A 27,603-nucleotide genomic window follows, 5' to 3' on the forward strand; every position below is an offset into this window, starting at 1 on the left:
ATTTCAGCTACGAAATCTTTCTAATGCTGACAGATAATACCTACTATCCAATCCCTGAGAACCAAAATTGATGGCCTCACTGAAACCTATCAATGACCCCGTCCGGGAACCTTCTGAATATCGAGTGTGCCACCTAGTGGTCCATAAAAGGAGCAGTTCCAACTGCCAAGCTGAAGTCAGTCAGCAGCCAGCCATGGCACAATAACTCAGGACCACAGAGAGCAGAGGGAATGGCTCTGTTGCCCCACGTGCCATTCCTGTCAGAAGCTACCAGAGACATGGTACACACAGGAATTCTACTGTGAAGAGAGACTTCCAAGTCAGCGCTCAGGGTGCTGGTGGTAACTGGAAATGTGGAAATAAGACCAGCAGCCTCTGAAGAAAACACAAGAAGGATTCAGCTGGAAAAGAAATGCAGCCTCAGGGACACATCAGAAAGAAGGTGCTGGCCAATGAGCGCAGAGGCAGTGGCTCAGACTGACACTGCACCTCAGAGCACAGGCAGGCAGAACAGCATGTCCCTCTGCACCTGGTCCAAGTTAGTGGGGGCCCCTCTCTGCTCTGCTTCAAAAGGAATCTCAGAGCAGTATCACAATTACAACAATCGCTGAGGGTATACCACACCACCACCAACGGGGTGACAAAGCATGGCCGCAAGGCTCAGCATTCTGAGCAGCCACACATACACACACACACACACACACACCATGCTGCTCTATTTCCCTGCTGTGCACAACAGGTAGGAGCAGCCATGGGAAAGTGCTGCATACCCAAAGCCTGGCATCTACCTCCTCTCTGCACACCCACCAGACCCAGCAGTCAGACAACATTCTTTTCTTCAGATGCTGTGGGCCTTACTCCTACATTTCCTGTCATTAACCAGCACCCTGAACCCTGGCTTAAAGGTCTCTTTTCACAGAAAGACACTAGTAAAAGAAGGTTAAGAAAAAGAATCACCCTTCCCCCGCTAACCATGCTGTCTATGGGCAAGGCTGTGAGTGTGCGGAGACAAGCAGCACTGGGCTCGTCCCCACATGCCCATCCGGTTCTCCACGGAGGCAGCATCAACAATGCAGGCAGGCACACCATAAGAAAGGAGTGGTGGCCAACTGAGAAAGATCACTGTTACCTGAGACTAACATCTCAGGTAAACCCACAAAGGAAGAAGAAGACAGCATTCTCCCTAGCACTGCTCCACAGGTCAGGTGCCCACCAACAGCCCTGACCTGTCTGCTGAGAATTACTCCGGCAATTTGGCATGTGAATGTCTTCTGATCCCATGCGGCACATGGCTGCATGTGACAGCACACATGCTGAGTGTCTCTGGCAGAACCCAGGCAGCCGCTTTCCTCCATGGTCTGCTTCTCTACCAGATAAAAACGTGTCCTAAGATACAGTTAAGGTCATGGTTTACTTTGAGATCTGATGCTGTCCTTCTATCCACTCCTCTCAAGGTGGATTTCACCCAATTTTTTTTTTTTTTAAGATGGCATCTTTCTATGTAGCCCTGGCTGTTCCACAACTTAGAGATCTGCCTGTCTCTGCCTCTCAAGTGTCAGGATTAAAGGCATGCGCCACCACTTCTGACCTGAGTATATTTTTCAATTCCCAACTTCCACTGATACTACCTTCTTGTTACCAGAGCGAATTGAGCATCTCAAGAAGTCACCATTGAGATGCCTATGAAGAGAATTGGTGTCAACTGAGTCACTCTTGTAAACTTCTCCTCCTGTAATAATATTTACCTCTTGCTCTACAGACACTGGATCCCAAATAAGAAAATCCGGAAACAATTCACCAACTGACTGGGGAGCCTACTCGCCCAGCCAGCAAACCTCAGGACTGAGGGTGGGCCACAGTGACCTTCCACTTTCCTCTCACCTGAGGCACACTCATGCACACACAGGAGGACTCTTCGATTGTCCTCTTCCAAAGCTAGTGTTCCCTCCTGTCTTTTGCTAGAAGAACAGGGCCGGTGCTTTTATGCAGCATTTCAGTAGCATCTCTGAACAAGCCCAGGCCCTTCCTGTGGCCTCATTTGAACACATATTTAAATAAATGACCCATCTGGGCCTCAGTGAGGGTAGGCCTCAGGCATGGACTGTAGTGGCAAGGCTGGGACATATAGGCCACAGCCCAGAGGAGGCAAGGAGAGCCTCCCCTAGAATTGCAGAAGGTGTGGCCCTGCCACTGTAGAGCAAAAGGGTCTGCTCTGCTGTTTTAAGCCCGGGTTGATGGTAAAAAATTACACAGTGCCTAAGGCTGGTCTTCAATACCAACAAAGACAACAGAAATCCCACATACACATGGAAACGGAGCAAGGAGAACTTGGTCAAGGAAGGAAGGAAGGAAGGAAGGAAGGAAGGAAGGAAGGAAGGAAGGAAGGAAGGAAGGAAGGAAGGAAGGAAGGAAGGAAGGAAGGAAGGAAGGAAGGAAGGACTGACTTTCTAGAACTTAATGGAAGACACATCATACCAAAACTTAAGGGACACAATGAAAGCAGTGCTAAGAGGAGAACTCACAGCTCTAAGAGCCTCCAAAAAGAAACGGGAGAAAGCTTACACTAGCAGCTTCACAGCACACCTGAAAGCTCTAGAACAGAAAGAAGTTAATACCCAAGAGGAGTAGATGGCAGGAAATAGTCAAACTCAGGGCTGAAATCAACCAAGTAGAAACAAAAAGAACTATACAAAGAATCAACCAACCAGGAACTGGTTCTTTGAGAAAATCAACACGGTAGATAAACCCTTAGCCAGACTAACCAGAGGGCACAGAGACACTACCGAAATTAATAAAATCAGAAATGAAAAGGGAGACATAACAACAGAAACTGAGGAAATTCAAAAAAATCAGATTCTACTACAAAAGCTTATACTCAACAACACTGGAAAATCTGGATGAAAAGGATAATTTTCTAGACACATACCAGGTGCCAATGTTAAAACAGGATCAGATAAACCATCTAAACAGTCTCATAATCTCTAGAGAAATAGAAACAGTCATTAATAGTTTCACAACCAAAAAAGGCCCAAGACCATATGGGTTTAGTACAGTTTTATCACACCTTCAAAGAAGACCTAACACCAATACTCTTCAAACTATTCCACAAAATAGAAACAGAAGGAACACTACCCAATTCGTTCTACGAGGCCACAATTACACTCATACCTAAACCACACAAAGACCAAACAAAGAAAGAGAACTTCAGACCAATTTCCCTTACGAACATTAATGCAAAAATACTCAATAAAATTCTTGCCAACTAAATCCAAGAATACATCAAAACGATCCTTCACCACGATCAAGTAGGCTTCATCCCAGAGATGCAGGGATGGTTCAATATACAGAAATCTATAAACATAATCCACTACATAAACAAACTCAAAGAAAAAAGCCACATGATCATTTCATTAGATGCTGAAAAAGGCCGGGCAGTGGTGGCGCAAGCCTTTAATCCCAGCACTTGGAAGGCAGAGACAGGTGGATTTCTGAGTTCAAAGCCAGCCTGGTCTACAGAGTGAGTTCCAGGACAGCCAGGGCTACACAGAGAAACCCTTTCTCAAAAAAACAAAAACAAAAACAAAAACAAAAAAAAACAAAGCAAAACAAAACAAAAAAAACAAAAAACAAAAGCTGAAAAAGCATTTGACAAAATTCAGCATCCCTTCATGTTAAAAATCTTGGAAAGATCAGGAATTCAAGGCCCATACCTACACATAGTAAAAGCAATATATAGCACACCAGTAGCCAACATCAAACTAAATGGAGAGAAACTTGAAGCAATCCCACTAAAATCAGGGACTAGACAAGGCTGTCTACTCTGTCCCTAGCTATTCAATATCATACTTGAAGTTCCAGCTAGAGATATTAGACAACAAAAGGAGGTCAAAGAGATACAACTTGGAAAGGAGAAGTCAAAATATCACTATTTGCAGATGATATGATCACATACTTAAGTGACGCCAAAATTCCATAAATTCCATAACTCCTAAAGCTGATAAATAACTTCAGCCAAGTGGCTAGATATAAAATTAACTCAAACAAATCAGTAACATTTCTCTACTCAAAGGATAAACAGGCTGAGAAAGAATTAGGGTGTACAAATAATATAAAATACTTTGGTGTAACTTTAACTAAGCAAGTGAAAGATCTGTATGACAAGAACTTCATGTCTCTGAAGAAAGAAATCGATGAAGATCTCAGAAGATGGAAAGATCTCCCATGCTTATGGATTGGCAGAATTAATATAGTAAAAATGACCAACTTGCTGAAAGCAATCTACAGATTCAATGCAATCCCCATCAAAATTCCAAATCAATTCTTCATAGAAAGAGCAATTTGCAAATTCACTTAGAATAACAAAAAACCCAGGAAAGTGAAAACTATTCTCAACAATAAAAGAACTTCTGGGGGAATCACCATCCCTGATCTCAAACTGTATTACAGAGCAATAGTGATTAAAAACTGCATGATATTGGTACAGAGACAGGCAGGGAGATCAATGGAACAGAACTGAAGACTCAGAAATGAACCCACACACCTATGGTCACTTGACCTTTGACAAAGGAGCAAAAACCATCCAGTGAAAAAAAGACAGCATTTTTAACAAATGGTGCTGGTTCAACTGGCGGTCAGCACGCAGAAGAATACAAATCAACCCATTCTTTTCTCCTTGTACAAAGCTCAAGTCCAAGTGGATCAAGGACCTCCACATAAAACCAAATACACTAAAACTTACAGAGGAGAAAGTGGGGAAGAGCCTTGAACACATGGGCATGGAGAAAAGTTCCTAAACAAAGCACCAATGGCTTATGCTCTAAGATCAAGAATCCAGCCGGGCGGTGATGGTGCACTCCTTTAATCCCAACGCTTGGGAGGCAGAGGCAGGCGGGACTTCTTGAGTTCTAGGCTTTGTCTCCATATTTGCTCCCCCAGAGCTCCCAGGGACTAAACCACCAACCAAGGAGTATACATGGCTCAGGCTGCAAACGTAGCAGAGGACGGTTTTGTCAGGCATCTATGGAAGGAGAAGTCCTTGGTCCTATGAAGGATCAACAGATGCCCCAGTGTAGGAGAATCGAGGGCGGGAAGATGGGAGTAGGGTGGGTGGGTAGAGGAACACCCTCATACAAGCAGAGGGAAGAAACTGGGAAAGAGGATAACATATGAAATCTAAATAAAGAACATATCCAATAATTAAGAAAAGAAAATAGAAAAGACAATGACACCGCACAGCACCTTTATGGAGGGGTCCTGGCAATTGATCTCTAGCCGCTGGCGCTTCAGAGCGGGCTCATCGTCATCTGTCACGACATGATTTTCCAGAACAACTGAAAAGCAACCAGAGATGGAAAATGGAGTGAGCACACTGAGTCCCTCGGGGCTCTCTGCCACCACAGCCAAGCACAGCATTGGCACCTTAAGGCTCATGAAAACAGCACAGCCCATTTCTGTTAAAATCCTCAGCCAGCAGAACTAGGGCGCTCCCTCATGCACCCCCACCAAAATCAGACCACCCAGTCAATATTCTCCAGAGCCGAGCAGGCTGAGCAGGCTGAGCAGGCCAAGCCTCCATAGGTCTTCTCCCAGCTTCACATAGTGTGTCTGCTGGCCATTTCCCCATGAAATCAGAAGCACCCTCACCTGGCCTGAGGGTCCCGGGCCCGCTTCCCACACGGGGCTGAGAGTGTGCATACGACAGCCATAGCCTTCTGCATGTCATATGCCCCAAACGAGCTCAGCCAACAGGCTGAGTTGCATGGAAGTCAAAGCTGCTCAAGAGACACCCCAGAGTCCCTGCTGACCCCAATGCCAGCCTCTACAGAACAGTATTAAAGTGGTGGTCACTGAGCCAAAGAGCAGCAACACCATCTCTGCAAACTGCACTCTATGGAACACCGGGAACTAGTGCTTTTCTCTCACAGAGCAATCATTTCCATAAGGCTTACTTTTATGTATATGTACATATCTATGTCAATGTATATGATATGTTGGGGTGCCCTCAGAAGTCAGAAGAGAAAAGGGCATCAGCTCTCCTGGAGCTAGAGTTACAGGTGGTTGGAAGCTATCCAATGTGGGAGCGAAGCCTAGGTCCTCTGGAAGAAAGTTCTCCTAGCCACTGAGCCGCTGCTCTGGCCTGACACAGCCACCTTCCCAGAATTCTGTGCTCAGCATTTTTACTGACCTTTATGCCATGAATGTTTTCATGCAACTAGTTCAGTTTATCTCACACTGACTGCCCGTGCATTTCTCCATCCTCTGTGCTCACTCACAACAGAAAGGACAAGATTACACCTACAGATCTGTGTCAGCCTTGCCTCCTCCCTTGGCAGCACCCAGCAGCCATCTAGGCAATGAATGGCCTTAACTCTTTTTTGCAGAAATAAATGTGTGTGTGGGTGTACACGTGTGTGTGTGTATGTGTGTGTGTGTGTGTGTGTGTGTGTGTGTGTGTATGTGTGTGTGTGTGTGTGTGTGTGTGTATCTACACGCGCACGTGCAGGCAGCTCTGCTTCCATCCTATGATCTGAATTGTCACCCAAGGCTGGCATCACTGCTGTGTCTGCTTTACCGGGGAATGACGCCCAGCAGAGTGGCTTTGGTACTGGAAAGAGGGGAGGGCCCCAGTTCATCTACTGTCTCCCAGCTGTACCTGGGTGGTCAGGACTCAGGTCTTCCACTGCGATCTGAACCACATCCGCCAGGTCCTGCTCTGACATCATCCAGAGCGCGAGAAAGGGGCACACTGACCAGCAGAGTCCAGAAATCACGGGGTATAGGGTTTCTGTCACCTGCAAAACAAATGTCAAGAACCAGAAGGGACGATTAGTGGTCCCGATGTGGAACTGATCATAGCTCTGTGCACTGAAGGGGTCTTAAAGGTCTGCAGGAGCTTCACTGTAGGGCTCTACTTGATTTTTGAGTACTCAGAGATGTTCAGAAACATAACTAGCTACTTTTCCCCCTCTAAATAGTGAAAGGAAAGCCTCATTCCCCCTCCTCAGCCACCTCCAACAGATCTTCTAGAAGCAGGTCTGAAACCCTCAGGCCAAGCCCAGCATCTCCAGGACCCCCACTGCCCGGCCTAGAGAAACACTCTGCTAAGCACTGCCTTAGGGGGCCTAGGCCTCTCAGTGACTAACACATCCCAGAGAACCAGGTATAGCTGCATGGCCCTCCAGACACCCCACCCTAGCAGGTCCGACTGTGACTTTCTTCCGGCTCCTGGGACATTCTGATTAAGCCAAAGACCTCATGCTTCAACATGAAAGTGAGGCCAAGTCCATCAACCCAGATCTAAATAAATGGTTAAAAATGAACAGTTACAAAAGAGCAAGTTAGAAAAACTCAAGAGTAAACAAATACAAGAGGTGGAGCCTTAACAAAACCAACAGGAAAGTGAATAGGAACAGAAGAAAGTAAAAAAGACTAAAGAGAATGTTTCAAAATGCACCATGGCCAGGCAGCTGTGGCGCACGCCTGTAATCCCAGCACTCTGGGAGGCAGAGGCAGGCGGATTTCTGAGTTCAAGGCTAGCCTGGTCTTCCGAGTGAGTTCCAGGAGCACCGAAGAAGTCGGGTGAGGACACAGCAGCAGGCAAACCATGGGCGACACAGGAGAGAGCTGGGGCACGGAAATGGGACCTCGGGGCTGGCATCTCTTGGGCCTGAAGCACAGCTCAGCAAAACGAGCACAAGGCCCTAGGTCCCACGGCCAGGAAAGAAGGGAATGGTTCCTAAAAGCAGAAGTGGAGCTACAGGTGCTGAAACCATTTATTAAAGGGCACGCCAGACCTGCAGAGGAAAAAGAATTCTCCCTTATACATCCAAGCCCAAGAGCAGGATGGCTTACAACACAAAGAGAATTCAATCAAATCAGACAAAGAAAAAGTGGATTAAAATATCTCAGCTACTATGAGAGGGGCTGGAGAGATGGAGGACTGGAGAGACAGCTGAGCAGTTGAAAGGGCTGTTCTTCCCAAGCCCTTCCCCAGCACCCACGTGGCAACTCACAGCCATCTTTAACTTCTATTCCTGGGGATCTGACACCCACTTCTGGCCTCTTGTGACACTACATTATAAATAATGGGCAGGCATACATGCAGACAAAACATTCACTCACAATAAAATAAAATGATACTATGAGAAAGAAATATGAGCCAATAATTTTATATCAAAACAAAAAATCCCTATCAAGCCTAAAGGCAGCACGCTGATGCATATAGAGTGTCTAGGAATAGCACCCTCCTACACAAATGTGTAGGAAAGGCTCTGCAAAAGTAAAACAACTTCAGAAAACGAGAATCAGTAGAAGAGACCAACTCAGCTGAGGGTCCTGGGCACTGAGGAAGGCTGTCAGACAGAGAAGCGCCTCCCTTCCCTGCTCTGACAACAGATACAATGTAACTTTCAAATGGGGAGAACTCACCTACAAAATAAATTCTAACCATCTTCAGTAACTGCTCAAGGGGCACTGGAGCCCCTGCTAAGTAGCTGAGTATGTTTTGTCTGCTTTGACTACACATGGCACTCCAATCCTGAAGACTCCTGAAGGTGTAGAAGCTGGCATCATGGTCTGAGAGTGATCAACTATATATCTGGGTACCACAATCTGAACAGAAAGGGCAAACTCAGGTGTGGGTATGTGCTGACATACTCTGCCCCATGCACTGAAAGGCCAGAGGCAGCTATGGGCAAAGTAGCAGGCTATATGCCCTTGGAGCCTGGCTGTGGTGCTCAAGGGCCAGATCTCACAGAAGCCAGATTCTTGAAGAAAGGGGGAATTACATATTCCAAACAAGTCTGAACCCAGACTTTTTAAACCACATATAAGGACACTGTAAAATCACTGGACTCCCATCTGAAGGAAGCAGCCTTCAAGTAAGGGCCCCACAAACACTGCTGGGCTCACATCTACAGGACACACAGACCGATGTGAAGTCCTATTCTGGGTAAACATGAAAACGCTGACAATCACCAAGTCTAACTGCTGCAGTGAGGTGAAGAAACACTGGAAATTCACAAGCTTTTCTCCTTACCAGTTCTTCGGGGAAAAAGGGTGCCAGGGTCTCACCTTGCAAGAAATCAAACAGGCAATGAATGAATGAATGAATGAAGTGTTGTACTGCACTACAGACAACACATCTTATTAACACAGTAACAGAAGAGATGATGGAAGGTCTGTAGAAATTAAAGTGAATTTTAAAATTGGCAAAACCAAGGAAAGGGCAAAAACGAAACAACAATTAAAACTTCAAGTCTGGGTTGTGCGATGGAAACCACTGTGAGTGAGCTGCAGAAGAGCGGTGCGTCCATGAGTTAAGTCACCACACCTCACACGCAGTTTTGTTTGAATTTTATTTAATCAAAGGGCTTCTTTAAGAAAAGAACTCAAACTGGAAAAAATACTTACTATACCTAAGCCAATTCTTTTTTTCTTTTCACAGCAGTAGGAAAGACAGGTAAACCTATAAAAAAATCAGTCACAAGGAAAGGCCAAGCCATGGACAGGTGCTCCACCTGCTGGATAACTGACAACATAGAGATCTGACAAGGCACTGAGCCCCAGTGGCTTGCAGGGGCCTTGGAATGACACTGGGACACAGGCACCTTCCAGCATAGATACTTACTGTACAAAGATTCACTCAAAAAAGAAGCATAATGGAACCCAGGGCAGTGTCTTTAGCAGCAGCAGAAAGCTGAGCAGTGGGATGTAGTGCAGTGTGCAAGGACTGGCCTTTGAGTGCTGCTCTCTGGGGGTAGAAAGAGAGGGAGGGGAGAAGGACTAGCTACGCCCAGGAGGGAGGAGGAGCTATGCCCAGGAGGGAGGAGGAGCTATGCCCAGGAGGAAGGACTAGGTATGCCCAGGATGTGCAGGGGTGGGGGTGGGGGGTGTCCGTCTACACAGTCAATGGTTGGGACACATGAGAGGAAAGCAAGCTCTCTGGTTTTTCTCTACCTTCCACAGTTCACTTGTAAAGTGATCAGGCACACACACTGACAGTGTCAGGGTGATGCCAGAACATGGCCATTTAACTCTGATCACCATTGCTGTCTTCAACCTCAGCCAGACGACTGTCCCCAGAGCCTGGGATCAGGTACAGCCCCCCTGGGCTCCCCTGGGCCCCTTCCAAGGCCTCTGAGGAGGAACTTGAAAGACAGAGCAGTCACAGCTGAAAGATAACATAGCTAGTCTCATAAATTCAGTCTTCTTACTTCGAAACGAAGTAGAGGAGCAAACTTCAGCTCTGAGCCGAGGCAGCGGCCTTCACCTTCCTAGAGCCACCTAGCCAGATTCAGCACTAGACTGAAAGCAGTCTGGGTTCTAGCATACTGAAGAACTGAAAATACACTACAGACCCTTTTCCAGGAAAATGCAGACAGACAAGTCTTTGCCCTTTTCAAGGCTGCAAAGATTCTAGAATCACCAGCATGCCTGCCTCAGTACCTCAGGACAAATGCCACCAGACTCACCTCCTCAGCTTCACCTGCAGCAAGTGCAGCTCCAGCGCACAGTGCACAAGCCACATCCACCTCAGCTGAGTAACAAATGCTCACTTCAAACAGCAAGGGTTGCTTTGGGGGAGGTTTATTTGATTGCATAGCTTTTACACATGAACTTCATAGATGACTGTCACAATGTCAAAAGGTTGGACACTCCTACAAATCTACACAAAGAGACACAAGTACAGAAGCCTCTGGAGCCCTCCTCCAGAGAGAACTGGGCCTGCAGCCTGGGCCTTCTCCAGGCCCAAACATGGAAACCCATGAAAAGCAGAGATCTAGAGAAAAAGACCAGCTTCTCACAGATGTGGATCTACCCCCTGTATCCAGGTCACCTGCTGTGGACAGTCTTGTCAGAAGGAACATTAACTGACTGGTCTAAAGCCACTTACTCTGGCTCTGTAGCCTATTCATGAATGGCCAGAACCCACAGATTCCATGAGCCTCGCCTGCCTCTCCTAAGGGGACAGTGGAAGAGGCTTTTAAATGCCCAACTCTAGCACCTCCCTGCTTTCTAAAAGCTCTGCAAATGGCTTAGGAAAACACTCTGGACTGGCTATAAAACCCTGAACTCTGACCTCCTCCAAACAAGGACACCACTGCCCTCCTCGCTGTTTATCCAAATGTTCCTGTTGCCAGGATAAAAACATTTAAAATTCTGCTAAGAGTGAAGGTTTCAATAGAAAAAAACTAGGGCAAGCAGCCCAAGAAAACTGGAACCGAGAGACATGCACACAGTTGCCATTTTGGCAAATTAGCTTTGCCGTTTCTCAGAAGGCCTGGGGAGAGTCCAGACCTAATGTAATAAAACAGCTGGACTAAGACTAATGCTCAATAAAGACTCCTACTGCAATTACCATTTAGAGTGCTGAAGCTCCCAGGGTGCACGTGGAAAGGGGCAGTCCACCAAAGTCCCAAGCCAAGCACTCAGCAGGGCACAGCAAGATGAGGGGGCCCCACCACATGTTAACGTGGAAGAATGATTTAATCATGCGACCCCAATACACCACAGAAAGGAACACCAGTGGAAAGTCCCAGGTGTATGTGTATGTGATCCTATACCTGTAGGATGGCGCACAGCAGGACCCAGGGGACTGGGGCAGAACACTTCAAACCTAAGCTGACTCCCTATGGGAGGCAGGGATCCCAGGATCTCATTTCCCCTGGACTCTGCGCTGAGTGGCTTACTTTCCACGTGACTTACTTATTATTTACTGGTTGCTTTATGACACAGTGTCTCTAGGTCAGAGTAGTTCCCTCGTTAGCATAGGCATCAAATCCTGTGCTAACAGGCCTGAGAGATTCCCCCCCAGCACTGGGTCTTGAACCTAGAGGTGTAAGCCACTATCTACATATCGAGTGAGGCCCTCTCTGACCCCTCTCACCACAACCCCCACCCCACCCCTAACTCCTCAGCACACCTGCCTGCACCTTGACTGAACTCTCACAACTCCTGGCCTAGCTAGGAGTCACTCTTCTCCACTCACTCCTCCAGACACCACAGCGCAGCCCTGCTTGCCCACCCCACCCCAGCCTCCTCCAGGGTGCCCAGTGCTCCTGGGCACTCAGCGAAGTCTCTCCACTTGCTCCCTCCCTCCTTGCTGTTCCGGAGCTCCTCTCCTGAGTGTGTCTTTCCTGCCAGGCTGCTCCGGCTCCAGGGCTCTGGCTTCTCGCCTGCAGGGCCATTCCCCTAGGCCACTGTTCTTACGCCTCTGCCTGCTCCCCAACAAATCCCTGCAGGGTGCCAGGCCAAGGCCCCTGGGCATGCTGCTCAGCTTCACCACACACACACACCAGCACTCTCAGCACAAGCCCCTGATATCCATCCCTCCTTGGATATTAACCCCAGGTAGCCATCACAGCCCTTCCTGTCACCTTGCCTGTTGGCAGTGACCCATGTTACCCAGCTGCCTGGGCCAAAGCTTTGTGCCTGGGAGGTTCCTTTATTCTCTCCTACAGATTCTGGCTCAAGCTCTGACTGCACCCAGGCATCTAACATCTGCATCCTGCACAGTTTCCCAGGGTCTTCCTCCTTCTGCTCCAGAGCTCTAGCAGCAGCTCAAGGGCCACGTCCGAGGCAGCCAAGACTTCCTCAGCTCCTGCTGCAGTGGCAGGAAGAGTTTGTGTGTCCTCAGCAGGCACACCAGCAGCATCCAACAGCCTTGGGATCTCTTCCTTGCTCACTCACTGACCTGTCCAGTCATCCCACCTCCACCCCCAGCTCATAGGAACAGCCCAGTCTAGTCTCTTGCAGTGAGACGACCCTCCCCCTTTCTGGTCCAACACGGGTTCTTCAGTGACACTAAGTCATGCCTGAGGGACACCAGCACCCACCTCCCTAGCCCCAGGCCCTGCCTTATGGTCAAGCACGGCTTACTATATTTCATAAATATCTGCTTTGCTAAGCATCTGCCTCCCATGCACTGCTGGAAGCCAAGGCCGTGAGCATCTGAGCAGCCTGCAGAGCCTGGCTAATACAGGCATTCTGCATCTGCTATGGGCCCAACAAAGGCCTATGCTCATACCAGATCCAGACACCAGTAGGCCATCAGCACTGCCACTGAGAACCCACTGGTAAGGTGAACCCTGTTTACCCTGAGCTGGCCAGTGCTAATAGTACACTGTGCAGAAATGTCACACTGTGCCTCATTAGTACATACAATTATGCCAGCATCACAAAAATTAACACTATTACATTTCAATAAAAATCAAAGCCAGGCATTTGTAATCCCAACACTCGGGAAGCAGAGGCAGGCAGAGCTCTGTGAGTTCAAGGCCACTCTGGTCTATATGGCAAGTTCCAGGCAAGATAGGGCTACATTATGAGATTCTATCTCAAACACACAGTAAATTAAATTAAATTAAATTAAATTAAAGACCATGGGCTACATCTTGAAAGCACTTGTGCCTGTGCTCTGGCCTCCACAAGCCCGCCCTGTATGCACTGAGTACCTGCAGAAGCCCGGCTTGGCTTTCTGGGAGCCAAAGGCTCTCAGCACTGCCGCTCAGCATCCTGTCAGTCAGCAATACGCCATGGTAACAAATATTTAACTACAAATGCATTTTCAAATATTTGCAGCATCTGAGAGAAAAAATTAAAAGTACTAATACAGGAACTTTTAAAGCCCTCCTGGGGAAGCAGAGCTGGGAGAGTAAGCTCAAGGCCTACTGGGTAAACTCAGTTGAGCCTAGGCAGGGCAACGTCATAAAACCCTGTCTCTCCAGGCAGTAGTGATGCACACCGTTGATTCCAGCAATCAAGAGGCAGAGGCAGGCAGATCTCTGAGTTTGGGGCCAGTCTGGTCTATAGAGTGAGTTCCAGTTCCAGAACAGCCAGGACTACACAGAGAAACCCTGTCTCAAAAATTTAAAAAAAAAAATTAATTTAAAAAACAAAACATGGGGCTGGAGAGATGGCTCAGAGGTTATACTGGTTATTCTTCTGAAGGTCCTAAATCCAATTCCCAAAATGTCACCTGATGCCCTCTTCTGGCAAGAAAGTATACATACAGACAGGGCACACTCATATACATAAAATAAATAAATAAACAAATCTTTTTTTTTTAATTAAAAAAAAAACACGCTATCTCAAATTAAAAACTAAGCAGAGGCCTGGGAGTGCAGCTCAGTGGTAGAGCACGGGTTTGGTCACCAGCGCGGGATGGGCTGGGTGGGCCACACGACGCCACTTAGAGTATAAAGCTTCATTTTAAGGGTGAAGGTTAAAAAGAGCACCAGCTCTCATGCCATGAAAAAGCAATGAGGGCAGAGGAGAAAATGACTGAACAAAGGCTCGCTGTGTTCCAGCACATTCCCCACAGGGATTTTCTCGGTCACGGCATGAACCACATCATACAGGACGTTGAGACAAATGGCTTCTTTCCCGACAGCCTCGAGGACAGGCATCTCAGAGCTGTTTCTTACATCAAGCCTCTCCAGGAGCCTTCATGCCACATCTGGCTTGGTGGGGTTATTTCCACAGGAAGCAAGACAAGGCAGCCAGACACACAGCCCTGGGCTGGAATGACATGCCAGTCACCAGATGCCTGTCCAGCAGTGAGTCTAACAAGCCCACTGCACATGCCCCCAGTGAGAGCCTAGCGTGTTCCTGACATGTCTGGAAGGGGCTGTGGAAAGCATCCATGGCTTGTCCGGCCTCACTTTACAGAAGATAAAAATATGCATCACTGTTGGCGAAAGCAAACAGGCCAGAAGCAGTCCTTAGTGAGAGAGTGAGGAACAGATTTAGGCAGGACACAGTGTATGCAAAAGGTCCTCCCAGAACCACCCCAGGAGTGGAGAGAATGTATTCTCGTCCCAGTGTGCTGCTTTGCTCTAGAGACTTGAGGATCTACTAGAACTGGGATGCCAAGAGCACAGTGCCAGAAAGTCAGGGTACAGACACACACACTGGTAGACACTGGATACCAACACTTGGGGTTCAGAGCAGGTGGATCTCTGTGAGTTCAAGGTCAGACTGGTCAACTTACATAGCAAATTCTAGATTGCCTAGGCTACATAGTGTCTGTCACAAAAATAAATTACATTAAATATAAATAGGATAGCAACTGTCACTTCACTGTCCACTTTCAGAAGTAGCAAAGTGGTACTTAGGCAGCCAAGTCTCCAGGAACACGGAAACTGATGGAACATCAAAGATTACCCAAGTCTTTTCAGGACACAGGAGCACTAAGAAACAAAATCCAAAAGCCAGGCGCTCAGCAACAGGAGCCACTCGTTTATAACTAGGGCACTATGGGAAGGCTCGGCTTGGGTTTTCCCAAAAAACACATCTGGGGTAGAGTACAAGGTTTTCCCAAAAAACACATCTGGAGTAGAGTACAAAAAGAACAAGATGGAAGCTGAGGAGATGGCTTGGTGGGTGAGGTGCTTGCTGGACACACACGAGGACCTGAATTTAGATCCTCAGCACCCACAGAAAGGGCCCTAGGGCAGGTGAGGCAGAGGCAGGTCTCCAGAGGGGACTGCCTGGACTGCCCGTCTAACCACACGGAGAAGCTCCAGGTTCAGTGAGACACATCGGCTGAGAAATCAAGGTGGTGACAGACCGAACCATTATTTATATGTCATTTACATGCATGCATGTGGGCACACACACTGAACGGATGGATGGATGGGTGGGTGGGTGGGTGGGTAGATAGATGGGTGGGTGGGTGGGTGGATGGGTGGGTGGATGGATAGGTGGGTGGGTGGGTGGGTGAATAAAACAAGTTAGAAAATGGCAACTGGACTCTAGGAACTGGACTCTTGCCTCCGGATGTGAGGACAGCAGGAGGCAAAAGATCCTTTTCCTAGGGCTCCTGCCCTCCCTACCCTTTGGAAAACACAGGAACACTGTTTTTCTTTGAGATAGAACCTCTAAAAATGTTTCAAGTTAAGACCAGGAAAGAGCAAGCCTGAGGTCAGGCTACTCCCTGGAGGTTGATCATGTGTCACTCTCTTATACCTCCCCTCACAAACGTCCCCCAACCCACCCCCGACCTGCTTCAGCCACACCAAGAACAGGCCAGTGAGCTCCCACAGCTGGTTTCTGTAGTAATGCCTTTCTCCCAGGCAGTGGACAACAGGCCAGACGTGTAATGGTGCCAGACAGCCTTCTGGACACACGAGCACAGCTAGATCACCTTAAGAAAGCCAAATACCAGGGCAGAGATGGCAGCTCTGCCTTTAATGATAGAAATCATAGGCAGAGACAGGAGGACCTCTGTGAGTCTGAGGTGGACGTGGCCTACATAGCCAAATTCCAGGCCAACCAAAGCCACATAATGAGACTTTGTTTCACTATAAACAAGTAAAAAGAGAGAAAGAAATCCAGGGGCTGGAGCGCTGGCTCAGTGGTTAAGAACACCAACTGCTCTCCCAGAGGTCCTGAGTTCAATTCCCAGCAACCACATGGTGGCTCACAACCATCTGTAAAGAAATTTGACACCCTCTTCTGAAGACAGCTACCGTGTACTCACATAAGATGAATAACTAAATCTTAAAAAAAAAAAAGAAAGAACGAAAAAACAAAGAAAGAAAGAAATCCAAATATCTAGGAAATAGGTTCAGCTTTAAGCTTGTCCCACTCACAGGCATAACCCCAGTAAAGGGTAAAAAGGCTGGATGGCTGGGAAGCAGCACTTCTGACTTTTGGGATTACGATCTCCTGCAACACCTTAAAAATCAGTGAGGCCCAAACTGCTGTACATAATAAACCACCTCTGCTATCATATCAGAATGTGGTTGAGTATTGTGTGTTCGCTTTAAATAATACTTATGGACATTTTATTTTTCTTTCTCTCCCCTACCCCCTTTTTTTCAAGACAGTTTCTCTGTGTAGCCCTGGCTGTCCTGGAACTCACTCTGTAGACCTTGAACTCTGAAATCTGCCTGCCTCTACCTCCTGAGTACTAGGATTAAAGGTGTGAACCACAACCACTCAGCTGACATTTTACTTTTTAAACATATTAACATACAAAATACATTTTAATGAAAAGGAGCTACAATTTTCACAATAATAAAGGCTTAATGACAAGTGGCCTGGTATTGCCCTTCCACAGGCTGACTGTGGAAGGCTACCGCTATGGTCGCAGGCTGGCAGAATGGCTGGCTCTGGATGCAGCCCCTGACTTCAGCTGGCCTGTGGGGAGACACAGCTAGAGAAAAAGAGAACAGCTCAACAGCCTCTGCACACGGCTATGGATACACTCATGTGGTGACCCTAAAACTCAGCACTTGCTTTAGTTACTGCAGGACGTCTGGCTGCAGCAGAGCGTGAGACCACACTGGGAACTTTGCTTCTGAATTCCTCAAAGCCCACTGATCTGTTCTGCTTGTCCACTGGGTAGTTCTAAGAGAAGTGTAAGCTTTCATCCATCATTCAGAAAATCCTTTTTTTAAAAAAAAATATTTATTTATTTATAAGTATACTGTAGCTGTCTTCAGACACACCAGAAGCGGGCATTGGAACCCATTACACATGGTTGTGAGCCACCATGTAGTTGCTGGGAATTGAACTCAGGACCTCTGGAAGAATAGTCAGTGCTCTTAACCTCTGAGTCATCTCTCCAGTCCCTTCAGAAAATCCTGCTCGGTATCTGCAGCTACAGATGCCATACACGTCATATGATACTAAAAGTGTTGTACCAAGCAGAGGCAACAGACTCATCCCAGCACTCAGGAGACTACGCAGGAAGATCTCAAGGTTAGCTTGGATTATGTAGTGAAACCCTATCTCCAAATAAACAAACATTAGCACTGACTCTTCTTTGAAGGAGCTGTTGGGCTCACAATAGTAAACACTGTTTCCTGAAATTCTAATCCCACTTGACAACTCGATTCATATCACTGACAACAGACTCCTTTGCAATGATAGGCTTTGCACATTTTGTAAGAAAAGCCACATTGCTCAGGCTTTCTTTTGTAGTGGCCCATGAGTTAGTTCCTCTCCCAGCTTCCATTACTGCAGAGGGCTGTTCTGGAACAATCCCAGGAAAATGCTCTCATCTGTCCATGTCTCATGACTGGTAAGATAAGGTGAACTCTACGGTGAAGACTTAGAAAAGCAATGGCTTTACTGTGACAATCTTCTGGAACTGGAATTACAGACAGCTTTCAGCCACCAGACAGAGACGATGAGAACTGACCTCGGTCTCCAGAACAGCAGCAAGTACTCTTAAATCACTAAGCCCATCTCCAGCCCATCAAGGACATTCTTGGGTAAAAATATGGCACTGAATGTTCTACTGCCTTGCAGAAAGCACAAGAACACAGTGTGGTACCCCAGACCTGACTTGTGTTCAAACACCAGCAATTGTACCCACCACAAATTATGTACCATGAATCCACATGTTGACAGAGAAAAAGATAAACAATTCCTCTTCATTCTTTGGCTTCACATGCCCCCTGGAAAGGTGTTCCAGATGTGGGCCATCCTGATTGGGGGCTGGCAGGCACAGGCATAAAGTCAACCTCCATCTCTGCCTCTCTCTTCTGTGCTCTCTTTATCCAGCATTTCTCCGTGTTCAGGCTGCAGTATTCAGGTTTCCATTTCAAATCTGAGAGTCAGGCTTTCCTGAATCACTACTGTCTCTTCCCAACTGCTCAGAAGGGGCCACCATTCCACAGCTCCCTGGGAAAGAAGCCTGCCAGCTTCCCTTCAACAGTGCCAGGGTAACCTTTTACTGCTGGCTCCTCTCAGCATCTCATCTCTGTTCACACCTGTCACCTGTGTGCATCAACTGGTTCCAACACATCCTGTCTCCATGGTACACCTTGATGGCAGATTTGGTGTGCCTCCCAAACCAAACCATGTAGAACTGGGTAGGACTTGCCCGTCAGCTGCTTCTGAGCACTGTTTGTTGCACGGAGCCCATTCCACCTACCTCAAAGGCTCCATCCACCCTGAGCAGTAGCCTCCACAGCTCTCAGGGGCCCCAGCCCCTTCAGATGGCCTACCTATGACCTCAGCCTGCTCCTCACACACGAACCCCAGAGAGGCAACACAGTGACAAACCGGAGCCCACAGACCAGGTCAACCTCCCACCTCTTTCCATGCAGTCCATGAGCCAAAAGCTGCTCTTACATTTCAAAATAACAGGAGGAAACTTTTACAGAACTACTGTACTTTATGATAGAAAAATGAGATGACATTTCAACTCCCATAAAGGTTTCACTGGGGGCTGGTGAGATGGCTCAGCAGGTAAGAGCACTAGCTGCTCTTCTGAAGGTCCTGAGTTCAAATCCCAGCAGCCACATGGTGGTTCACAATCATCAGTAAGTGGATCTGACGCCCTGCCCTCTTCTGGTATGTCTGAAGACAGCTATAGTGTACTTAGATATAATAATAAATAAATCTTTGGGCCAGAGAAAGCAGAAGTACTGAGTTCAATTCCCAGTAACCACATGGTGGCTCACAACCATCTGAACAGCAACAGTGTACTAATATACATAAAATGAATAAATAAATCTTTAAAAAGATAATCTTAAAAAAAAAAAAAAAGCCAGGCGGTGGTAGCACACGCCTGTAATCCCAGCACCCTAGGAGGCAGAGGCAGGTGGATTTCTGAATTCGAGGCCAGCCTGGTCTACAGAGTGAGTTCCAGGACAGCCAGGGCTATACAGAGAAACCCTGTCTCGAAAAAAACAAAAAAAAAAAACAAAAAAAAAAAAACAAAAAAAAAACAAAAAAAAAAAAAAATCCAAAAACAAAAAACAAAAAACAAAACACCCAACCAAAAAAAAAAAAAAGTTTCACCGGAGCCAAGTACCCACTGTCTCTAAGACTATCTGCTTCTAGCACACTGCACACCAAAGCTGCTGGGCTGCACTAGACTCTCCAGCACCTAACCTGCAGCAGGTAGGGGTATTTATTTGTGCACTGGGCTTAGCAACAGGAGGGCCTATTACAAGGTTATTAGTCATATTTGCAGAGATCATAAACAACTTTGACTGGAGATGAACAGAGCACAGCACATGCTATATCCATGAACCATGGCCTTGAGGACTTTAAACAGTGACATGGACTGAGGAGATGCTGCACGATAGCTAATATTAAGAGCAGAGCCACTCCATACACTTCCGACTGTGATCTACAAGGCCCAACCTATAGTTTCTTCTCCACTACTAAGTCAACATTCCAGACATCAATCCCGACCTGAGCCACACCACCCATGCTCTTCTGCCTGCTTTGTTGTTGTTTTTTGTTTTGGATTTGGTTTTTTCGAGACAGGGTTTCTCTGTGTAGCCCTGGCTGTCCTGGAACTCACTCTGTAGACCAGGCTGGCCTCAAACTCAGAAATCCGCCTGCCTCTGCCTCCCAGAGTGCTGGGATTACAGGCATGCGCCACCACCGCCCGGCTTCTGCCTGCTTTGTAACACTGCCCCACCAGCACCAAAGCAAAGACTCATATACCTGGCCAGACATGGTAGGCCAAGCCTTTAGTCCTAGCACTCTGGAGGCAGAGGCAGGCAGATCTCTGGAATTTTTAAACTAGCCTGGTCTACATAGTGAGATCAGTCTTTAAAAAAAGTTTTCAGTCATTTTAGTTTTCAATTTACTTTCACATTAAAATATCACAAATCTTCACAATTAACCCTTAAAGCCCAAAAGTAAAAGGACCAGATCTGATAAGCTCCAATGAGCAATATATACACACAGCACATATGTAAGAACAGGACACTCAGTCAGGCAGTGGTGGGGCAACAGCACTTAGGAGGCAGAAGCAGGCAGATTTCTGAGTTCGAGGCCAGCCTGGTCTACAGAGTGAGTTCCAGGACAGCCAGGGCTACACAGAGAAACCCTGTCTCAAAAAACAAAACAAAACAAACAAACAAAAAGAACAAGATACCCTAGCTTGGAGGACCCAGCTCAATAGCAGTGTCTTCACTGACCCAGAACACACCCCGTACCAGGAGGACCTGTGCATAAAATGCCCAACACTGCAAACACATGGCAATGCCACAGATGGTGGACCAGGACACACCCCTCCCAGCTTTCCAGTAGAGAGCAGGATACCCTGGAGCAGGTCCACTCCAGGGCACATCACCTACAAGGCTCGCTCTCACAGTCCCAACTCCATCTGAAACGTTACCAGGTGTCTGGATGTGGTGCTCCAGCGACTGAGTGGAAGATGACTAGAACATTTATCAACAATGTCAGCTGTGCCAGCAACAAAAGAGCAGGAAAAGTATTTGCTTCACTTCAAAGCAATTGCCAAGAGTAACTTTTTGAAGAAAATCTGTTAGTTGTATTAAAACAACTACTTAGGGTTAGCACCATGAATCAGCAGGTAAGGGCACTTGCCACAAAACCTGACCCTCCTGAGTTCCATAATCAAAGCCCATGAAGAATATATCACTGAAAGTTGTTCTCTGACCTCCACACACACACATGCACACACAATATAGAGTTAAAATTTGAAAAGTAAATTAGAGTCATGCATGTGGTCCATGCCTTTAATTCTAAAGCAGCAGGCTTGGTGTAAGTTTGATGCCAACTTGATCTATAAACCAAGACTTTCTTCTAAGAAAAATGCCAGATCTGTCTGTCTGTCTGCTTGGGGAACAGGTTGTTGTTCTTCTCACATAATCACCAGGATGAAGCTGCAGCATGAACCAGAACATTTAGACTATCAGATGAGCATCCCAGCCCTGAGCGTAGGACTCCCCAGAAACCACACTGCTCCACCCACAGGACCGTAGGTGCTGGAGTCGGGGCTCTTCAAAAGTAACAGAGGACATGGAAAGGCTCTCTATCATCGCACACTTGCACTTAAGAGCCAGCTTGGGCAAAGCCAGCTGTGGCCTCTGCCACCAGTCTCCAACTTCTGATCTGCAAGGTAGAGATGACCAGTGACGACAGAGCACAGAGCAGACACGGTTTCTTATCTGCCCATAACACACAAAGATCCGAAGCTCTGAGTCAGGGCCTCCACCAGCATCTGATGACACTTGAAATCACTAGAAGCCTAAGAAGGAAGGGAACCGCACACTTGTGAAGGAGCGAACCTCTCAAGAGGCAGGGCTCCTCCAGCTGTCTTCCACTTCCTACTGAAGGGATTTCTGATGGAGATAAGGAGCCAAGCCCTGTGACTCCTGTGACGGTGGGAAAGCTCTGCCCGCAGCAGTGGAGCTGACTGGGTCACCGACATCAGCCTGGGGGCGGCAGCGGCTCCCACCCTGAACACCGCCTTCTTCCTGCCTCCTCCCTTATGTGGCAGATCTGAATTTTTGACAAATATGAATTATGGAATTCTGAAATACATCGTAAATATATGTAAGTATTAAACCCTTATTTTGCAAAAATGTGAATAACCTGAATCCTACAAATCTTTAAAATCCATGAAATTTTAAACCTGGAAGGCAATCACAGTCACTTCACAAGGAGACTCTGGGAGTGACCACCCTTGACATAACACGTTTACAGAAAATATTCTGAGGTCAAGGGTGACGTTGCCTTGTCATTGGCTGAAACTTGAACTGTGACCATAGCTGTGAGCTGACCATCAGTAACAAGGAGGTTCAGCTGGTAAGCAGGTCACACAGCCTTGAAATCAATCTTGAGCCCACGGAGGCTGAGTTGTAGGGTATCTTCAGAGATGCATCCAAAGCACAAAAGGCGGTCTACAGCGATCATCTCCATCCCAAGGCATCCCTGGCTCCGGCCCGTGCGTGAGCTGATCTTGAGAGGCTATTCCCATCGAGGCTGCCCCATCCAGGAAACCTATAGCCATGGAAACTGCAAGGCTTCCCCATTCCTTCCTTGGGTCTGTTGGCAAGGTGGAGATGCTTCGGGTTTTGGCCTCAAAGTAAACTGAGTTTATAGCAACAGGGTGTACACACACCAAGGTTTTACTTCCAGTTCTATCCAAACCCATCTCCAGCTTCCACAAGGCTAAACTAGCTATCCGATCTGATGCAAGGAAACCAGGCCACAGCCCCTCTCACATCAACAGTGTTTATGGCTGTCAGGTCTGTCAGCAGAGCACCATTCCAGCCTTCATCTGCCCTTGGTCTTCCCGCTCACTGTACCTAGCTCCTCCATACTCACTTCCTGTGTACTGTCTAGCCTCAACATGTTTTTTTTTTTTCTTTTGGTTTTTTTTTTTTTTTGAGACAGGGTCTTACTACTATATAATAGCTCTGGCTGTCCTGGAATTCACTATGCAGACCAAGCTGGCCGCCAACTTATAGACACACCTGCCTCTGCCTCAGAAGTACCAGGATCGCCACACCCCACTGATCCTTAACAACTGTTAATGTTCTTCAGAGCACCTGAGAGGAAGGCAGTGGTTGCCATCATCACATGCCCACTCCATTTCACCTTTCAACCTTTCAGGGACATGCTGAGACCTGTTTCCATCTTTTGCCCTCCCCAGCCTCTTGTCAGACTTAATTCTTCCAAAGCTCACCTCTGTATGCAATCAACCACACAGGAGCTCCCTCCAGAGTGCCCCTGAATTGCCCATCACCAACATGTGGGTCCTACTGGGGAAGTAAATCTGTCTGCTCCGCCATGGGCTAATATATATGTAATCTTACTAGACAGTTCTTGAGTGTGGAGACACAAAAGCTACAAAGAAGTTAATTCAAGACAGGAGTCGAATCCACGTTATTTTGGGAATGTTTCCTCCTCCCTGGTAGTGGCTCTGTGCTCCTCCACCGTAGTCCAGTGTCAGTTTCGAGACAACTCTAAGACTGGCTCCATCCAAGCCCCAGTGTCAGTGGGAACTTCTAATGGACCCACGGACAGGAGGGTAGCACCTCCCACCATTTCAAGGCAGGCAGGTCTCCCTGCAAGCCTCTGCCTGCGACCCTGGTGCAGCCTGAGGAGACAATGGTCATGGCTCCATCCACACCTGCTCTCCAGGTTCCCAGACTCTCCTCCTTCCAACTAACAGTGCAGGAGACTGGTCAGAAGCACTTCCACTGACCAGTTCCCTGCGAGCAGTTAACATCGGTCACCAGAGCCCTAACTTCAGGATCACATTCTTGTTGGGTGGGGCCCTCATTGCATTCAACTGTCTAGTCTCCCCCCTCCCAGGGAAAATGGATTTAAATGACTGAGATGGCCCGTAAGTAATACGGGACTCTACAGTCAGCCTTGCATCATAGAATTCAGTCATTCAACTATACACTTTAGGTTTCCACAGCACAGCTGCCTGAGAGAGCAGGCTAAGCTACATGAGGAGGTATCAGGAAAGCACTGCTGCAAATTCATCTGACCCTATGCTGAACCCTCCGGCCCCTCGGATGCCGTCAGTCAGCATATACACACACACACACAGACCACATGGAGGTTCTGAGCATCCCCCCCCCCCCCCCCACACCTGGAGAAGCGCTGGGCAGGGTTCTAGTCAACACTCCTCCTCACGTACATCTAACATGTTCTTGTGAATACACTGCATTTCTAGCAGAAAGCTGATGTTCTTAGTCTAGCTCTTGGGGTATTTGATCTCAGTGTCTCTATCGATCACACAGCCTCAATCAATCAGATGCTACAGTATCTGCTGGGCTCTTTCCAGAGATAGCACCTGTTTCCTGCCAAGACTTACATAGCAGGCTGGAGGAGATATGACAACTAGAGTGTGGAGTCCTGAATTAGATCCTGAAACAAAACGAACAAAAGATGTCAGTGGGACACTGAAACTTGTGTACGATCTGTAATCTAGGTAAACTTGCTGCTAGATATTAATGCCAGGAGAGAAAATGCAGGGGAAGAGGAAACTCACTCAGTTTCTCTGACATTCTTAATCACACTAATTCTGCACGTGGACCTAGGAATGCTCCTCATTCCAATGTGTGGGTTGCTGTGGACTCAGTGCAAGGCCTGGCAGATGCAGCCTATTCCACTAAGCACAACTTTCAAGTGTGCACCCCAATGCAGCACCCTGCTATCCCTGTGCTATGGGTATAGCAAACACCGCACTGCGCACCTTGGGGTCGGTGAAACATGATGTGCTGCCTGCTTGCACTAACTCAGCAAGAAAGTGAAGTGGCTAAACGTCAGTGCTCACTACAGAGGTCAAATAAAGTGTCTGATCTCGGTGTCTGACCAGCCTCCTGCATCCTGGTGCCCTACCAAGATAGCAGAGCAGAAGAACCATCCATTCAACTGGAGGTGACCACAGAGACCATGTTCTGGTACACATCCATCACAAAGACCAAAAAAATGGAAGGAGAGAAACTGTCTAAAGACTACAGGCTTTGAAATTCCTGTTCAAGGTGAGTAGCCTTGTAAACAATTTCCACTTACCCCATTAAAATACTTACTAGAGTACAATAAGCTCACAAGAAAATAGAACACACCGAAAAGACTTCACAGTTTCTGCCAGGCAGTGGTGGCACACGCCTTTGATCCCAGCACTTGGGAGGCAGAGGCGGGCGGATTTCTGAGTTCAAGGCCAGCCTGGTCTACAGAGGGAGTTCCAGGACAGCCAGGGCTACACAGAGAAACCCTGTCTCGAAAAAACCAAATCCAAAACAAAAAACAACAACCCTCTGGAGGGAGGGAGAGAGGGAGAGAGGGAGGGAGGGGGGGAGAGAGGGGGAGAGAGAGAGAGAGAGAGAGAGAGAGAGAGAGAGAGAGAGAGAATCTAGATAGCTTGGAGAACACAAGGGTGGGGCTCTAGGCCTCACCAGAGCCTCACCAGTCTCCATAGCCACCACAGAGACAAGTAAGACAGCTTCCAAGCAGAGGGAAACTCTCGAAGATGCATAAACAGCCCAAAAATAAGGTGTGTGCTATGTGGTCCACCCAGTCTTAAGGTAACAAGCTCTCCCAGGCACTAGTTGGGAAACCATTTTTAAGCCCCTCTCCACAGACCCAAGGCCTCCTGCCAGTTTCCTCTTAAGGTCTAAGGTTTAAGCAATTATAATTAGCACTACTGGGGGACCTACCATCCAAAGCAAGAAACTGACGTTTACCACCCACCCTCAAAAGCGATACTAAACAAGAAATCAGATAAGAGAACTGAAAAGAACCTCAAATAGTTTAAACCTGAAGGAGAAAACTTATTCCTGAAACAAACTTCTGATCAAAAGGAAAAGAACAAATACATTCAGAAATTATTTCAAGATAGTTTCCTCTGTGTAGCTCTGGCTGTCCTAGAATTCACTCTGTAGAGCAGGCTGGTCTCTGAGATCTGCCTGCCTCTGCCTCCTAAGTGCTGGGTCTAAAGGTGTGTGCCACCACTGCCCTGCTCAGAAACTAGGATTTTGATTGTGGATTCCACCCTACCCTCCCAGATAGGGTCTCACTATGTAAACGAGGTTGGCCTCAAACTCGCAAAGATTCCCCCTGCCTCTGTCCCCTAAATGCTTGGAATGAAAGTCCTGTGCGTCACTGCACTGCACAGAGCAAAATTTAAAAAAAAAAAAAAAAAATTAGGGCTCAAAGATAAACTGAAGCTCTTTCCTGGAATAAGAAAGAATAGAAAGATGAAGAAACTCAAGTAGTGTACCCAAATGTGTGTCACACGTGGCAGGAATCTCTGAAAGAATAAAATCGGGGGTGGGGGAAACAAATTCTCTAATGACTTAAATTCTCATGGGAAAATCTCCCAGAGCTCCAGGACACGCCTGTTACAGGCGTCCCGTACCTGTGAACTGTAAAACTGATCAATGCCAAGATGATCTTAAAATCGTCCAGGGAGGAAACAGTTACCAGAAAGGAAGTACTTGGCAGAGGATCCCTGAGGGCTCAAGAAGAAAGCTGACTGAAACACTGTGTCCTGAACTAGCCAGGCGTGCAGGAAAGCCACCGGGACCTACCTGGACAGGCCCAGGAGGCACTAACCCAGACCAGAAAGGGGCAGAGGGGAGGTGGGGTGAGGCCGAAGATTTAACACTATCTTCGAGAAGTTACAATGTCACCGGGGCAGAGAAACAAAGGCCATTACAAAGAAGGGGGGAAAGCGGGGCCGTGCGGGACGGGGACGTGACGCTAGGTGGGGAAGCGAGCACCAGCATCAGCCCCGATGTAAACAGAGAGCAGAGCAGAGGCGGATGCGCCCGCCAGGGCGAAGCCACCCTACCGGGGCAGAGCGCCAAGAACTGCCGGGAGATGGGGACGCCTAGGCGGCAGGGCGGCGCGCAGGGCCCGGGAGCCCCGCGCGAGGCCCTGCACTGACAGACTGGGCGGCCGGGCAAGGGGCACGGCGTCCGCGCGCCGAGGCCGTGACAGGGGCGCCGGGCGCGGGCCCGGGAGGCGCCGGGGCTCCGGTGCCGAACGCGAGCACGGCCGCCGGGCCCCGCACGCCCAGCCCGGAGCCCGCAGCCCCGGCGGGTGGAGGCGCGGAGGCGGCGCGCGGACATTCCGCGGCCCGCTGGCCCCCGCCCAGCCCGGCGTGCGGCCCGCGGCCGTTGGCAACGGTTGGCGGCGGGGCGGGGCGGGGGCGGACGGAGATCTCGCTCTCGCTCTCGCTCTCGCCCCGCGGGAAGGGGGAGTGGAGGCGCGACCGGCTGCGGGAGCTGCAATTACCGTGTGGGCTGCGGAATTCTCGTGGTGTTTGTCGGGGAGATGCGATAATGGCGTCCGTCCTCGCGAGAGAAGCAGCAGCTCTGCGCAGGCGCTGCGAGCACTTCCCCACGGCCTGCG

The 27,603-nt window shown here is 48.1% G+C and overlaps 1 protein-coding gene across 8 annotated transcripts in view; it reads right to left on the reverse strand.

Moving 5' to 3' along the window:
* Positions 1-27,603, reverse strand: part of Banp (BTG3 associated nuclear protein) — a 76,797-nt gene extending 49,194 nt beyond the window's left edge. For 7 of the 8 annotated variants that reach the window (XM_052166163.1, XM_052166160.1, XM_052166159.1 and 4 more), the window contains exons 1-3: positions 27,487-27,603; positions 6,653-6,791; positions 5,239-5,330 (exon numbers count right to left, since the gene is read on the reverse strand). In XM_052166163.1, coding sequence (XP_052022123.1) covers positions 5,239-5,330; positions 6,653-6,722 — 162 coding nt within the window. In that variant the 5' untranslated portion in view covers positions 6,723-6,791; positions 27,487-27,603. Of the gene's footprint in view, positions 1-5,238; positions 5,331-6,652; positions 6,792-24,559; positions 24,621-27,486 lie in introns of those variants that run through there. The other variant, XM_052166157.1, reaches the window with a different exon arrangement.

The sequence above is a fragment of the Apodemus sylvaticus genome, chromosome 21 (assembly GCF_947179515.1).
Source record: "Apodemus sylvaticus chromosome 21, mApoSyl1.1, whole genome shotgun sequence".
Lineage (NCBI taxonomy): Eukaryota > Metazoa > Chordata > Mammalia > Rodentia > Muridae > Apodemus > Apodemus sylvaticus.